Genomic DNA, 17,917 nt, shown 5'->3' on the forward strand with positions numbered 1-17,917 from the left:
TTTAGTGTACTGTTTTTTTTGAGAATATTTTGTTTTTGGTGTATTTTGTTTTGTTTTTAGTGCATTTTGTTTTATTTTTCGTGTATTTTTTATATCGGAACACAAGTGTGTATGTCTGCATATTCTTGTACATTCATAACAATGAATAGACCTTACCACCATATAATATAAAACTGAAAACTTTCTCTAATCGATGAGACAGTTTGTCATTTGTATTAATAATTCATTTAAATCGATCCAGTATAAATTTACTTAGGTCGCGACCGAAATCCGTTCATTGTATCGTTTATTAAGGTCAAATTCTACTGAACCAGTACCAGTCGAATCAATTTGTGAACAAAACGTCACCTTACTATTGAATACGAATATTGCATTGAAGCATAGTTAAGTAATTAAAGACCACTTCTTATATTAAAATGCGAAAATGGCGCCATTTTTGACCGACTTCCCGAAAGAAGGAGGTACTCAATTCGTCTGTATGTTTTTATTATTTTTTTACGTAAACGTATGATACAGGTGGTCATAAGGTAAACAAGCCAGAAACATACCAACTGTATTGAACACAGATTATATAGCGTGCTCTATCACATATGGGCAACAGATAAAACAACAGTTTTTATTTTAATTTGTTATAGATATATTTCACGAGAAATGACTAAATATTTTTAATAATGTTATGAAAAAGCTAAAAATTATCGTTTCTAAAAGAAGGTATTTATTACGAGAACTACATGTTACACATATCCATAATTTACAAAGATTTTACACAAAAAAAATATAAAATTAAACATTACTTATGTTTTTTAAATCCTTAGATTCAGTTGTTACTTTGAGATTACGATTTAGTCGACGACAAAGACCTTCGCGTGGGTTAAGACCTAATTCCTACATTACGTTGGCCACGTGCCAATATCATAACAAAAAGAAACTAGTTCAATAATAATTTTGAGAAAGCACAACTGAGCAAATTTTCACGGTCATTATAAGTGAGTCCATGACCTAGCAGTACCTATCATAATAGGACCCAAATTTTTATGTTTGATGAATATTTATGGTGTGTAAGTGTACTATCCTGTAGTATTTTTTACTTCTGGAATCTGGTTTTTAAGATGTTCTTGTTCAATCTAAAGACACACGGATTATTACGATCTTCTATATTGCTTTCTTGATTAAAGCTTATTTTCCTCTAAACCGGGGCTATTAGTTAGCGTGACTTCAGTTTTATGGAAAATCTGCTAAAGATATACTTTGATAATTTTGGCAATGTCATCTTAATTATTATAACCTCTATTATCAGCATAACATTGAAAATTGGTAATATTTATTCTTAACCTACTTATCGTAATAATATCGGTTATGAACATTTACATGTAAGAGAATTTTGTTACAAACATTACACACACTAGCTTTTAGACAATGTTGATTTGAAAAGTAAAATATTTACATCGTTATAGTGGTTAAGATGATTAATTCTGTGACTAATTTTACATCGAAACAGAACTTTTATGTTGCATTAGAGTTGTTATTTTGTTATTTATACTTTATGCAGATATTCACGGTCAACACGGATGCGTATATCTGATGTTCATTACAATGCGCTAGACTTGAGCTTGTTGGCGTCAAGTTATTGATAACTAAATAACAATATTCGCGATACAGAGCGGCGTCACTGGTCTGACATTACGACCTCACAGTTATCTGTTATCACCCTCAACACATGTCGATATTTGCAAGGAAAATCGCTACGCAATTTAAACTTATGTTTCATAATAAGCGTTGTGAATTTTTTTATTTATCTTTATAAAATAAACATGTTATATGGGTGTGTTAGTGGGCGTTTATCACGTAATCTATCCTATCACTATCCACTTCACTAGTTTTTTTTTTTATAACATAAGATAGCAAAGGAGCAAGCAGCCACCTGAATCCGCCAAAATGGCGAAGCAACCGCTGCCCATAGACATCTGCATTTGCAGATACGTCGCCTACCCTTATCCGACGGAGGAGGAGACGCACATAAAGAGGATATTTCCTCTTCCTATGCACCTCCTCCATCGTCAAATCCACTTCCCCTTCCCATCCTCTCATAAGAAAAGGGTGGTAAAGAGAAAGGGACTTAAATTAGGCCTCGGGCACCACACTCATCAGACGATACATACATAGAAAAATATTACTTTCAATTTATAACTATACTAAAGACGAATTGATAGACAAAGAATTTAGGCAGTGGCTACCAGAAGATGTAGAGAATGGTCTATAGAACGTTCTTAAAGTAAATAAAAATAGTTACAATGGTATGTCACAGAAATTAAACTTTCAATTGTAAGAAAAATGAAATTAACATTCGAAATAACGATCCCCTGATTCGAAGATTGTTTCTTTAATCATTAGAATTTGGGTTCAAAATATTTTATTGACATTTTTACAACGTCCTTGTTAAGAGTCGACAACTCAAGATTAAATCCGGAGATAGAAGTGTTTATCGTATTTCCTTACTAAAGGATAAGAAATTTTTATTGTACTGATAATTAATAGTACAGATCTTTGCTCGAGATTCAGATAACATGTGTTTGCATTCGATAACTATTTATAAAGTGACCCGAATTAGAACCGATCTTAATTTGTTTTCACATTACGCGCTTGCCAATGAATAGTATCGGAACGATTAAGCTATTAATATCATCGAAACAATTTTTGTTAAAACGTCGAAATTCCCCTATAATATGATGCTTAATTACTAAGATGAAGTTTCTTCTAAATGAGATACATTGGATCTATGTCCGGAATCACTAAGGTCGTGTATCGTCATTGTATACGAGGTCCAAATTCTGTAATCCTGGCCATTAAGGCATTACATGTTTTATTCGTAAACTAAATCAGTCAGTTGATAGTATTTCGATCAAAGACTAGGTCACTGCCATTGCCGCCCACTGACGACGCGTCACGCCGCCACCACGCGGACTCGTGATCTCTAACGTTGAATTTCATATTACAATCGTTGTAAACTGGCCACAATAAAAATAACAGACTCCAACATTGTTACATTCGATTTATTACATTCCGACCTTGGTCATGTTTAAGACTGTTGCCAATTTACAGTTAAAATTGAAAATTAACTTGCACTGTAGTACATTCCAACAAAAGCAGATACAAAATATTAGTAGCAGTTCTTCTGTTTCTTATCGTATACAAAAAAATATTCCACTAGTTACTATCTAATATATTGTCAAGCCTAATCAATTTAGGATTCATTTAGTAAGACAATATTGTCAATCAAAGTATTATCAAATACACTATCATTGAATTGATTGAGTGTCGGCTTATGGATTGATAATCATATCAAATCTACAATAAAATGTTAACTGTAACAATTGTAAATTAATGATGACAAACATAAATGAATTTCAGTCTAGAAATCATCGAAAAATGTTGTTGTCAAGACATATAATCCATACGATCTTGGATTCATGGATGGTCAACATTTTAAACAATATCAACAATTTAATATTAATTTCAATTCGTTAAATTAATTATTTTAATTCTTATTACCTCACGTATTTTTAAATGTGAAGATTACGAAATAATGAAGATTTCCGATATAACTCGAAAGGGGTCAAATACTTTTCAAACTCATTGCATTCAAAGCTTCATTCATATTCGTCTTCATTTGTGACTTACTATCTCTAATTAAAAAAACTTATCTTTCCCATTCTAATTTACTTATAAAACATTTTATACTAACATTCTCAACTTGACGAGAAAGCCGTCAAGCACGTGTTGAAGACATTCCTTATTCCCTTTTGCATAAACCCTTTACGCAAGCAGTCTTTTGTTCGTGTGGAGCGTCGAGGCTATTCTCCGCATGCACGTGTCGCATGCTCCTGTCTGTTACCATTGATATACCTTTGTTACTTTACCACGGTCCTATCATGTTAACCCACTTCGTTGGAATGAGAACTCTGTCACATTCAACGATAAAGACAGAACAATCAATATGAGTACAAATAGATAAATCTTTAAAGAATTTTGTCGCCATCATATATTGTCTTGTGTATGACCAAAAATTTCGCCACAGAAAAATAGTTCAGGTAAATAATCGATCGTTTACCTTTAAGCCATGAATTTTAACAAACAATACTAACGAGTATGTGTGTATTAGTAAAACCTTGTTACATTCATATTATCATAATATGAAGTGTTACCCTTTTATGGGAAAGCAGAAAGTAGTCATAAAATAAAACCATGCATATATTTTTAATAGACATTATTTGTTTCCAGCCGACGGCATGACCTATTCGTTCGGCGTATTCTATGCAGAGTTCCTGACCTACTTCGATGAGGGCAAAGGCAAGACCGCGTGGATCGTCTCTATCCTTGTCGGGGTCACGTTAAGCTCGGGTATGTATAAACTCGTGATTGATTAAAAAAACAAAAAAAAACCATTTGACTTCCCTCCTGTAATTGAAGCATCGAATGACTGTTTGTCCTACGTGAAACTTACACCTTACTCCTGTATTCGTAAGTTCTAGAATATACATAAAGGATTGAGATGGTACATAAACACACTCTTATAAGCCGGATAAAGAATCAAATAATATTTTCTAGTATATATTGTGTTCTAAATATAACGAATAAATCGAAATAACGAAGTAAATAGATTATTCATAACAGTCTTGTGCCATCACCACCCCGACAATAATCGGAACAGCTAAGAATCTTTAATAGCTTTATGACATGCGAGGTACATAAGTTAACTGATATGAGCATCGGAAAAACTCGTAGGGAAAGATAATACATAAACATGAATTTATCAAATGTATAAGGCAAACATAATATAATTTTATTCATACACACGTATAATTTTTACGAGCTGTATGTTGTTATGATTGATGAGATTTTGATGAATATGATACTTATTAACCTAAAAACTTATTTACTTTTGTCTGTATTATTTTTGAGATAATATCTGGACCTTAAACATATACGAAAATAATTTGATCTGTACTTACGACTATATCTAGATTTATTTTTATGTAAATGAGTATTGAATCACGCACAATTGATATTTTACAAAATTATTATCAATGCACTTATTAGAGTTTTCCATTAGCATCTTACAAAACACCATACGATCTCCTTATTTACCCTTCCCCTAGCCAGATTCTTTCAATAGACTAAGTAAATTTTAACTCATTTCCAGGTCCAATATCAAGTTCCTTCGTGAATCGTTGGGGATGTCAGAAGGTGACAATTGCCGGCGCCTTGCTATCCGCCACCTGCGTGATTGCATCTGCATGCGCCGGCAACATTCTCACTCTTATCTTTACAATCGGAGTTGGGACCGGGCTGGGCTTCGGTCTCATTTATTTGCCGGCTATAGTTAGTGTAACTGTTTGGTTCGAGCGGTATCGCAGTCTTGCTACAGGTATGCACCCTTTACTATATTTACTTTGTCTTTTACATTACACAATACTTACACACTTATTTATCTGACATAGAAATTTCGATTATCCTGATGATAATGTAATTTAAAAATACCAACTTGGATGAAGGAAAGGCAGCGTCAGATGACTCTTGATAAATTTGCGATGACAGTAAATTGAAATAATTGTATTGGGGATGATAACATTGCTTAAATAGATTGTTTCTATTTTCAGGGATCGCTGTATGTGGGTCGGGTTTGGGGACATTCTTGTTCGCGCCAATCACATCCAGTCTGATATCCAATTATGGATGGCGCGGGGCGATGGCCATCATCGGAGCTTTAATTCTCAACTGCATACCACTAGGACTGATGTTCAAAGCGGTTCCAGAACCGCCTAAAACGCCAGCATCGGAGCCTATGTTGGTAAAATCTAAGAAATCTCCGCTCAAACGTTCACAAAGCTCCGAGAATGTAGCGAGAGCTAATGGAAAGAATGAGGAGAATGATGTTGCCAGACTCACACTTTCTCAGCCAGCATTGAATAAGCCGAATGATTTGAAGCATCAATCACACTCCCGGCACGGCAGCGGCATCATGTTGCGACCGGATGTTTTGTACCAGGGCAGTATGACGAGTCTCGCAAGATTCAGGGGAACTTCTCCGGAAAGAGTAGTACTAAGAGAGCCATCAGAAGCACCCGTGCAAAGATGTGGCTGGCTCCCATGCTCGGAGGAATTCAAAGACGCTCTATCAGAAATGCTTGACTTATCTCTTTTAATAGATCCAATTTTTATATTATTTTCACTTTCTAACTTTTTAACTAGTATTGGTTTTTATATACCGTACGTATACACTGTTCCTATGAGTGAGAAATTAGGAATAGCAAATCCAGCTTACTTAATATCTATAATTGGTGCCTCTAATTTAGTGGGAAGGATTATTCTTGGGTATATAAGTGATAAGCCATGGGTGAACCGATTATTGGCTTACAACTTGTGTCTTACGATAGCCGGTATAAGTAAGTATATTCTTCTGGCTTATATTTTTATTTTATTCGTGTATGGCTACTATAGATACTTTGTTTGTCGTAGGTACTGGCTTGGCGATGGCATGCTGGGAATTTTGGGGTCTAGCGTTATATGCGACAACGTTTGGCTTCACTATTGGTGCTTACGTAGGATTGACATCCGTGGTACTGGTAGATCTACTCGGCATTGAGAAACTAACCAACGCATTTGGTCTGCTGCTGTTGTTTCAAGGGATTGCTTCATTGATAGGACCACCTTTTGCAGGTAACGTAAAGAAAATGTATTCTAATTTACGGTTAATGATACGATTAATGATGTTAAAACAAGCACTAGATAACTTCAAATACTTATACAACTTGTTTTCGATCAGGCAGCCCTGAAGGTCCCTAAAATAGAAGTATGTTACTTACCATTTATTATTTTAATATGTCTCTTCTTGCATATTTCAGGTTGGCTTTATGATCAACTGAACTCATACGCGCCTGGCTTCTACGTAGCCGCGGGCACGATATCTTTAAGTGGAATCATTCTATTCCTCATTCCCGTCATTGAGAAACGTAACAATAGAAAAAGATGGAACCAGGAAACTGTCATGGAAGAGATATAGCAGGAAGCTGTAAGAGGGACGCGACACGACTACCCTGTAATCGTGCTGAACAGTCCCTCTACTCCATCATACACGGGGTCTACTGAGGACACCTACAGCAACAGGGTATATACAACTACAGTTGTAAGAGACACTACTAGTAATGAATATTTTTATGATGATTACGATTACGAAGACCACGGAGGTGGTGATGCCGAATACGATAAACTCTTTAGTGTTAGTCGTACAACTCATTCCAAAGATAATATAGAGAGTGACTGTTTATGAATGTTTAGGTGTAAAGAGGAAAGGTACAATCTGAACTCTTAAGTGATTAATCGATTATGTTTCAGTTACTGTAATATTGTGAATAATTGTAAAAATACCATAAAATGATTAAATATATTTATGTATAAAGTGATACATTTAAAATGAAACCTGTAATGTTACCTATTTATCTAGTCGATATATATTGAATAATCAATGAAATTCATGCAACAAATCAGGTTCAAAACCGATGTGCACAATAATTGTAATTAATAATACATTTTTGATACAAAACAATACTGCAAATTTTACACTTCTGTATACTTATATCACCAGCTTGTGAATTCTACTTTTAGACATTAAATACACAGATTTATTCAAGAATATACATTGCGCATTTATACAGAATTCTATACATTAATTTAAATGTACAAAATTAATATAAATAGCATAAATTAAAATCTGTTCTTCTGATTGTAATATACAATTAAATATAATATTTCAATTTATACATTCATAAAATTAAAGCTAAAATAACTGTGATATGTGCGCCATACATATTTGAGTTTTGTTATGCTAATAGTAAGAAACTTTTCTTTTGACTTGCCCTTATTTTTAAGATAATATTTGTTCATTCACATTACATTCTCCTTAGAATGTTTATTCACAGAAAGGACTCTATGCATGGTATATATTTTAACATTATATGTACGTAGTTATCTTATATATAATCTACTTCCAAATGGCCTTAACATGGACCAACAAATTAGATCCAGATATCTGTATAATGAGAAACTTTAAAATTAGTTATGAACTTTCAAATTTAGTACCTCATTTGGTTTTCCCAAAATAAAAAAAAATCTTACTTTTATAATACTGTCCAAAGTACATATTTAGTCTGTTAAATAAAACTTTGACTGTAATTTTAAGCCTTATACAATCGAAAATATTTTTAACGTAAATATTAATACTATAACAGGATCCATCGCTCAACCTATTTCTCTTTAACTGTACATAAGTATAAAATTTAATAAAAGAAAGCAAAAAAACTTCTATGTACTTTATATTATAATAAAAATCCTTCCAAAATTGTAAAAATTTCACCAGAAATAGCACGAAGTTGAACATGAAAATTCAAAACAAATGACTTTTACATAAAAAAAACATGTACTTTTCAGACTTCTTAAGAAATAATAAAACAAAAATTTTGTAAATACACAAAACTTTTGCTACTCCTCCTTATTAAAAAAGAAAAAAAGTTTTCTTACATTTAATTTCCTTCCAATTTGTGTATCTATCGCATGGCTACAAAATATTTATAATTATAAATACTTACTTAAAACGCTATTTTTAAATGTACATATCGATTGTTAGTAATTTATTACTATGAGTAAATTAAGGAAAAAATAATAAAGATTATTTTATTACAATACCGTTTTTTGTTTTTACCATGGGTATATATTGTCCCTATTTCGTCTACGAAAAATTAAGGGAAGACATGTATTACAACTGTTAGTACATTTGTGTTTTCACTATAGTTAGTATGTATAAGTTGAATTAAAAAGTTAAATTAATCTTCCTTTTCGAAAACTTTGATAATGTCTTCTTCCGTCTTATCGCCGCCGAACATTTTTGATCTGAGGAGATGATCCACACTCAGCAGAGACACCGTCACTACTGCCGGCGTAAACTGGAAACAAAGTATCAAATCATACTGTGCCACACTGCCAGTAAGTTTGATAATGCCTTTGTCAGGCTTCTGAGCGCTTGCTCAGAAAGTGGACTGGTAATTAACCTCCATAGTGTGTACACTAACTGGTGCCATGTGAACACTCCATAGTGTGAACACTAACTGGTATTATGGTAGACAGGTATTATAAAATAAAAAACAGGACGCTTAGTCCTCGTCCCTCACTATCCGCGATCTCGCTCGCACGCTTGTCTCGTGCTAGGAACGTGACAATGATTCGTGCTCTTTAATACGTACAGGCGTTCGACGAAATATCAAAAAAATCTTTAGGTTATCCATCTTCATATTACATAAAATAATGCTATAGTTCTAATTAAATTCTAATCATTACTGAAAGAGGCATTGGTTATGTTAAACTTGCTGATGTTGTTTATAAAGATACAGGTATCAGAGTAACTTACCCATTCGACCCACACAGCCCATTGTATTGCCCAAACGTATTCCTTCATGTCGACATCCATTTCTAAGAAATTGATAGAGATTATTACTAAAGCTCTAACTGTAGTTATAGGCATCCAGCACCCGAGGACTGTTGTTGTTAAACTATCTACTATCTGAAACATATATAATTATATTAAAGTTTAGATATTAAGTAAACAAATCCATAAAAAAGGGTTTAATTCAAGTTCAAGTTCAAGAAGTTCAAACTCACATGAGCAAATCGCACTTCCACCCAAGGAACATTTTTATCATCGTATTTCGCTTCCATTTGTTGCGTCCAGAATCTCATTATCAACCTGGAAAGTACAAAAAATATGTAAAAATGTACCCCAAATACTGAAATTCAAGTGTAGTGAAATATAAAAATATCTTTAAAACCTCAATAAAAAATGCTTTACTTACATGAATAGAACTGGTTTCGCGCTACGAAGAAGGAAGATGCCTAAAACCGCGTATCTCTCCCATGTTTCAGGTAGCACCATGTTGTATGTGCAAGTCAAGCAAGAGAAATCCTTCACGTAGTTGCCCACTCCGAAGAACGGTGCCAGAGAGTACAATGTCGAGAAGAACAGACACAGACATGGGTATAAAATGTAATGCCATCTTCTTATAGGCCAACCTGGAAAAAAAATTACCGGTATATCTCAAGATACGACCTCAGTCTTATAACCATACTTTGTATTAAATCTAAAAAAAAAAATATTTTCACATCTAAAGGTGATGATTAAAAAAATTCATCAGAGTTTCAAAATACAATTAAAACAAATTTAGTATTTTTTAAAACAAATTCGGACTGTTAATATAAAAAAAAAATTTAAATATCAAACAAAAAATTCAGAATTCAATTTCCGAAGATTTCTTACCATTAGCGATATATTTAGCGACTACGTATCTTTCGATACAAATGTGCGTCAGACTTTCAACTTCATACACTCCCAGGAATGTGTCAATAAAGCCGTAAGTACTGCAATTATGAATGTCATCCACCCTGAAAGATTATTTTCATTTTACAACTATCGTTATAAATAACTAAAACAGTATAAGAGCCCCCAGCTTTACTTATATTAAAAGACCACTTCTAAATATGACATGACGAGTAATGAATCGGCTGATAGCGAATCCTTTCCCTAACTTTTAATCATATTAATTCAGCATTTTAACTAGTAATACTACTTATCTATACTTCTATACTAATATAATAAAGCGTAAACACGCACTACCTTGTGGCGTAAGATTTCAGAAATCACAGCATATTTATGAATAATTATTTCTTAAATAAAAATCCCTGCGCTTACGACACGCTTTAGCCTATATATTTTCACGTTATAAAATTTAGGGGATAAATTAATTGGAATAATCCTTCATGTGGGAAAGGGAAGATAAACTACAAGCTGCCAACATTAAGGAAGCAAGGTTATTATGGTAACGGTAATTATGACATTTGCAATTGAGAATTTGAAAAATGTAAACAGTAAAATAAAGTTTTTATTATTACATGCGAATGAAGCCGCACGGGAGCAGCTAAACTATTAGAATTGAGATGCTATTCCAAGATTTTCTTCCGAAGAGAAATCAATCAAACGAATAGGTAGGAACACATACAAATTTAACTTACCATTTATATTCCATGTATCTCAAAATGTAAAATATGTAATGGTATCCACGTCTGACTGCCAAGACAGTGGTGAATACAGCCAGATTCCTATACTTGAGATCACGTCGTAATACCGTACACCAAAGATTTATATTCAACCATATCACTAAGAAAAATGCTATGCGACCTGAAAAACAATTGAAACAATATCCATAACCATTAATATTAACACTTAATCATATTTTTTCTCATGTAAGTACATTCCCATTGTCTTAAATTCACCAATATTGTGCGTAAAACGAAACACAATTCACTAAGATCAATTGTCAAGTAGTATTTAGTTAATAAAATTGTTAGTCACCTGTTAAAATCCAACCGTCGATAAGCGCTACAATATCGTCCTGGTTGAATGCTCCATCCCAGTAGCATGTTTCGGTGTCTATAGGTTTTCCGTACATTTTTAATTATTGTTTCTTCATTAACCTGTTGCTAAAAATAATGGAGATGCGGCAACTGACTGTCGGGTTACGAAGGCTCGGAGTGCGCATGCGTACAACCCGCAGGCTGCTAGGAAAACAAACCCCGCCGTCAGTGAGCCATTCGATACAAAGCCTTCTCAAATCTCATATTACACCGCGTACTACGACTAAATTAAACAAGTTTTCTTACGCTCTGTTTAACTTATCTATTGTTTCAGAATATAATCTTGGATAAATAGTTCCAGTTTCGTTAGTCGTCCTTTTAACCGGTCGCGGTGATTAAAATGAAAAAGGGGAAAAAGCGTAAGAAAACAAAAATTAATATCTTAGAGCTTTATGGAAGTAAATTCATAAAATAAATTATTGTTTTGTTTTCCAAAAATAAATATACATTTATCACAAGATTTTTTGTACCGTGACACATAGAAAACAGTTAAAAGTACATCATAGGTTAACAGAAAGTTAAAACAACACATACCTAATTAAAAAACCTAAACGATAGACCAGTCAAAATCTTCGAACATAACTAGCAAAGAATGTTCTTTATTACTTTAACAAATTCAGTCATTAAAAAGTATACACATGCTGATATCTTAATGCTAGTTGAACTTCACAATTTCGTATTTTACAATGAATTATTAATTTATGTCCTCATGTAACGCTGTGCGCGGTCCGGTCGCAGCAGGCCGTATTGTTTGCGCATGCGTCCCAGCAACGCAGCGCGCAGCCTCTCGTCTCCGCACAGATAACACAACACTGGTATACTGGTCGCCGCCTGGAATATTGTCAAACAAACACTTTAATTACTTCAAAGGTCCCCATTTTTTGGGATTTTTAAACGAGACTATCGCACACTTTCATTCAACAGCTGAAAAAGATTGTATTTTGTTTGTTTGTAATATTATTTGCGCATATGTCATTTTGTTTGTATTGTCCGCGGTGTCTGCCTAAATTTTAGGTAACATCTAGTGACTGAGGTTACCTCGGACGCGATGGGTGCTAGCAGCGAGAGAACCGGCGGGACATGAGGCCTGTAGCCGTAGATGAGCAGCGGTACCCATTGCCAGCCGGCCAACACTCCTGCTGGCACCCACAGCGCTAGCGTCGCTATACATGCCCCGTGTACACTCTGTCCAAAAAGTACACAGAACTATAGTCAATAAGCTTAGCCTCAACATATTTATTTAGATGTACAACTTACTGTAGAATAAAATTTTTGTCGCAAACTTAAATTTCAAAAGAGCGATCAAAAAGGCAGCGTTCGTGTTATATACTTCAGATTAATTAATAAGAAGGAATAAGTAAACGTTATAAAATCTTCATAATTATCATTATAAGGTATTTGTTGCGACTTCTTATTTTTCTAATAATTTATTACTTAAACTATACCTTAGTTAAGCGTTTTTCTTCTTTCAACAGCTCATTTCTATAGTATATTTGTTCGAGACGCACAGCTTTACCCATAAAATGAAATCTAAAAAATTAAAAGCATTCCATTAGTTGATTAATAATTACACATCTACTGAGATTGTACGAAATGTGATTAACTATACTCGTATTTCAGATACTTACATTGCTATTAATGGTACCAGACCGCACATTATAACATACGGTACACTATAACCTAACTCTTTCGTGCTAGATGTCAGCGCAGGCCATAGGAAAGAACATATTGTGCCAGTGGAGTCACACGAGTATACGCCGTAACCAAATAATGGAGGTGTAGCGAATATTGTAGAGTTGATCCAACAGACACCGACTACGGTGAAGTAGAATCTAAAGTGTAATGTTTTCTCTGAAACAAAACAAGAATAAGATTATTAACTTATTGTATCACAAAAAGAGGAACTTTTGAATTTTCGTTATGAAGTCAAAACCTCACCTCGTCTGTTGCGCCTTGCCAACAAATACCTCTCCAATACTAATGCAAATAAAGCATTCAGTTGAAAGATCCCGAAAAATTGATTTAAAAATGCAAACAGCTGACAGCACGATGATCCAAAAATCCATCTGAAAATGCAACGCAACAATTAAACCACTTTTGAAGATATTGATGACACAAATATTAATAACGGGCGCACACCATTGACTAAACTATCGCACAACTGTTATGCGATTGTCGATTGTTACGCAGCCAATTCAACTGTTTAGTTGCACAGATAAAAATCGATTGTGCGCACCTCAATATAAATTCATAGGAAAGCGCAACTAAACAGTCGGGTGTTAGTTTAGTCCAAAATACGCGCTATAAGTATTTTACGCATTACTAAACAAGCAAACTTTTCAGAACTTAAACAATTGTCCGTTTTACTAATAAGTAGTCATTGTCATTTATCTAAGAATAATGTGCTATTATCGGACGCGACGCGACAAGGATATCCGCAGCTGAACAATGGTACACGACACCGCCGAAATTAGCAAGTTAAATTGATAATACACCTACTGCTTCACACGGTAGAAATAAAGTAATCCAGATTTTCGTGTTGACAAGAAACAAGAATTATTGCTAATCGGACTTGGCACAAAATTAGGTGTTGAAAGATTTAAAAAAATGGCAATGAAAATTCATACCAATAATAAAAATATTGTATACTAAGTACATTAACGATGTACATGAGATTATTTTTAGCACTGATAAAAATAAACTACATACCTTTTAGCTATAGCCGAAGCGCCCGAAAATGGGAAGCCGAGGATATTTCTGCCAAGCGAAGCCGTACAAAGATTTAGAACAAGTATGTGACTTTTGGAAATTAGCAGGTGACTGTGGATGAATGTGGCAAAAAGCCAACCGTTGACCAGCACCCCGAATACACCTGACAAGAGTTACAATTGATATATTTTATTAATGTAATATTTTTCCCCTGATATTAATCATGATAACGACTTTAATATGCCAAATTCTTAGTACTTAGATAATTGATACAAGCTTACCAAAGACTATAAGACACGCGCCCAACAACGTTTTATATGAGCTATCAAAGTAGTACCATGGACATCCATTTTCGTGATAATCGAAAAGTGCTTGCATTCTCCAGGATGAATTCAATTAATAGCACGCTAGGCACCAAATGTAAGCAAATCGTTCTGACGGAAATATTTCTAATTAAATATTTATCCATTTACAAAAACGTCCACATTTGTCTAGTATTCAGGTAGAATGGACAGGTTGCCGAATCCAAGTACCCGACGAATGACTCACAAAGGAACAGGATCGCGTTACTCGTACTGGTTTCACTTTGTGTGCGACATCGGGGGCGTAAACGTCCTGTTTGAGATGCGCCAAGCAGTAAATTGCATAGCTACGTCATTTTAAATAGATTGTTTGGAAGTTGTACAAAGTTTGATGCAAAATTATAAACATTTTACCAGTACACAACTTAAATCTTTCATTCGCAACAAAATTCAAAAAATATTGATCCCAAAACTCATGAAAGAGCTCTACGTTTCCGAAGAAATGTATATGTAAATTGTGTAGTTGTACGAACACATTACTCTTGTCACCACCAGTCTGATTTAAAAATAACTATCTGCCTCCTTACATAACAAATACCCAAATTCCCAGATGTCCAAATGTATTCTTTTCGAAAGTTGGCACGATGTAGTCAGGTAATCGCGAAACTTGCCAGACGCAAGACGAACATATTGATCAAAGTGTTTCGTGCGTAAATTACCTGATAACATAACACAGGCTTGGCAGTGGCTCGGCGGCGGCATGGCACGCGGAGCCGACTGCGGCCGGCGTCAGGTACAGACGGACAGCACGCGCCCCACGCGCCTGCCGCACGTCTATCGGACACGGTTAATTACGGACAGGATCGAACATACTTTTGGCGATGCTAATCCGATCACGGCTTAACTCATGTTATCATACTCGCTGATGTGTATATTAATGTCGAGTCCGCGTGCAGTACCGGCTTCGAGCGAGTGGCGAGAGGATGTTGTCGATAGAACAATTGTCGCAAATGGTCCATGCTCATCTCGGACTCAACGGTAACGCGAATGAAGCTCAATATACAGCGAAATGGATAATCAAAGAATCTCCACTGGGTGGCCGCGGTCTCTTCGCAACGGAGGACTTGGTATCCGGCGAAGTGTTATTCGTCGACCATCCTCTCATCGCCGGCCCACGATCTGGCACTTTAATACGTCGCGGATGTACCGTTTGCTGCAAATTAAACAAAAACAAATTTTTCAAGTGTGATAAATGTTCTCTTTTGCTTTGCTCGGAATCGTGTCAAAATAGTAGTGTTCATAACGATGACTGTGGAATAATTTCCGGTTGGCGCAATAAAGTGTCCATCGAGGAAGTCGATGCCGCCTTACTGTCACGAGCGCTGACGGCCATAAGAGCTCTATTACTGAATGAAGAGCAAAAACGATTTATGATTTCCCTTCAAGCACATGTGCTGCCGCAACATGGCACGGAAATACAAGAATTGCAACAGTATTTTGAGATCCCGGAGCATGACGTACAGCTTATGATTTTAACGAGTTGCGTGCTAGATGCGAATGCATTTCAGATCGCTACTTCCTATGGGAAAGAAGAAATGGGTAAGAGGGGTCTCTACCCGGTATCATCTCTGCTGAATCACAACTGTGTACCGAATACTAGATACAACTACAATAGTGATCTCCAGATGATCGTGAAAACTGTAAAACCGATAAAGGCTGGGTGTGAAATATTTACGTGCTACACGGGGCTACTGTGGGGGACGCCAGCACGTCGAATCCATCTGTATAAAACTAAACATTTCTTGTGCAAATGCGAGCGCTGTGCTGATCCAACAGAACGCGGAACATTTTTAGCTGCTCTCAAATGTTTCTCCGCGGAGTGTCCAGGTTCTCTTTTGCCTATAGAGCCTCTTAAATCTTCTTCATCATGGCGATGCTTCGAGTGCGGATTACGAGTCCCAAGCGATAACATTTGCACATTACAAAGTGCATTAGGAAGCCTCATAGGTTCTTTAGATTTCGGAAATATTATTGAGTTGGAGAATTTTTATTTATGTCGTGTTACAAAATACATTCCGAAATCAAATCAAATTGTGGTCGACTTACAATGCAGGCTCATCTGGGAATTAGGAGAAATAGAAAATCACCGTTGGCATGGTATGTATTGTTTAACTATGTTTGTGTGTGATTTTATTGTTAAATAGCTTTACATAGATATTCCCTACAAGTGGTTTCAAAAGGATGTTAATGTAGATGGTTTTTGTTATATGTATATTACCGTTTACAGCTAGAAATAGTTACTATCAATTACGTAAAGCGTTAAATGCTCTTGAAATTAAATCAGCAAATTCGTACAACAGCAGAATTGAGTGCATATTTAGTTAAAAAGACGCATTTTTACAGTAGATAAATATTTGAAAAACAATAGACAATTTAGCGACGCTTTCCTACTACAAGAATTACTTCATTAAACTTGATAATGGTTTTTAATTGACGATTTAATGACAATTATAATTAATCATAGTGTTTTTTATTACATGAAATATATTGACGGTATAACATAGAGAAAGCTAACTGGCAAATTATTTATAGCACTAATTGATGTCACGCGACTGCGTTCCAACGCTTTAGGTGCTTATATATCGTTTAGTTGTAATATATTACTCCTGGCTATATTTATCAACACTGTCGTCCGTAAATTAAAAAGCGATTTCATGCCATAGTTTCTATAATAAAAATGGAATATTAAAAAAATGCATCTAAGCAAAATGTTTTGCCCAGAGCATTTAACGATAAGTACAGAGAACATAAAAATGTTAAGTGTAGAAAAAGGATACCTATCTACACTAGTAATTTTAAATATTTTTTACATTCCTAGGTCGATGAATTTAATGTCTATCATAGTATAATTTAATAATTAATTATAACAAGGAAGTGGATGAGGAAGACAAGCTCATAACTTTATTAAAGCAAGTTTATATTACAGTACATAATAAGCCCTTAGAACATGAGATATTGATCGTACATGTAGAAAATGTATTCATTTATGCTTTGTCATTCATATAAGGTGATGTTTTAAATTGCAAACATATTACGTGCGCTAATACATGTTTCCTGGTTAATTTTATTTTCACACAAAAGCACTAGTATTCAGTATTTTTATTACTTCAAAGAATTTGCGTTCTATGTAATTAGTGTGAATTCGATGGCATCTGTTACAATATAAAGACAATTTGATATCAATAAATATCGCATAAAAGGCAAATAAAGGTATGCAACATGCGTGTAAAGATTTACAAAAAGCTGTATTTTTGACCGACTTCCCAAAAGAAGGAGGTATTCAATTCGACGGTATGTTTATTTTTTTTTTTTTTTTATGTGTGTTACGGCAT

The 17,917-nt window shown here is 34.7% G+C and overlaps 3 protein-coding genes across 4 annotated transcripts in view; 2 read left to right on the plus strand and 1 right to left on the minus strand.

Annotated features, from left to right (window-relative positions):
• Positions 1-8,647, plus strand: part of LOC106099731 (monocarboxylate transporter 12) — a 31,658-nt gene extending 23,011 nt beyond the window's left edge. For both annotated transcript variants that reach the window (XM_013278365.1, XM_013278364.1), the window contains exons 3-7: positions 4,279-4,398; positions 5,201-5,425; positions 5,658-6,443; positions 6,517-6,717; positions 6,903-8,647. In XM_013278365.1, the coding sequence (XP_013133819.1) occupies positions 4,279-4,398; positions 5,201-5,425; positions 5,658-6,443; positions 6,517-6,717; positions 6,903-7,060 (1,490 nt within the window). In that variant the 3' untranslated portion in view covers positions 7,061-8,647. The remainder of the gene's footprint in view (positions 1-4,278; positions 4,399-5,200; positions 5,426-5,657; positions 6,444-6,516; positions 6,718-6,902) is intronic.
• A 100-nt stretch (positions 8,648-8,747) lies between these two features.
• Positions 8,748-14,838, minus strand: LOC106099427. The gene is made up of 13 exons (XM_013277986.1): positions 14,505-14,838; positions 14,224-14,386; positions 13,453-13,580; positions 13,143-13,365; positions 12,960-13,044; positions 12,553-12,699; positions 12,216-12,345; positions 11,113-11,278; positions 10,361-10,485; positions 9,900-10,116; positions 9,709-9,793; positions 9,458-9,610; positions 8,748-8,996 (listed from the first exon to the last, which is right to left on the minus strand). The coding sequence occupies exons 1-13, from the start codon at positions 14,599-14,601 to the stop codon at positions 8,877-8,879; spliced, it is 1,839 nt and encodes a 612-aa protein (XP_013133440.1). The 5' UTR covers positions 14,602-14,838; the 3' UTR covers positions 8,748-8,876.
• Positions 14,839-15,161: 323 nt separating this feature from the next.
• Positions 15,162-17,917, plus strand: part of LOC106099920 — an 8,163-nt gene continuing 5,407 nt past the window's right edge. The window contains exon 1 of the mRNA XM_013278611.1: positions 15,162-16,682. Coding sequence (XP_013134065.1) covers positions 15,509-16,682 — 1,174 coding nt within the window. The 5' untranslated portion in view covers positions 15,162-15,508. The remainder of the gene's footprint in view (positions 16,683-17,917) is intronic.

The sequence above is a fragment of the Papilio polytes genome, unplaced genomic scaffold (assembly GCF_000836215.1).
Source record: "Papilio polytes unplaced genomic scaffold, Ppol_1.0 DF824102.1, whole genome shotgun sequence".
Taxonomy (NCBI): Eukaryota; Metazoa; Arthropoda; class Insecta; order Lepidoptera; family Papilionidae; genus Papilio; species Papilio polytes.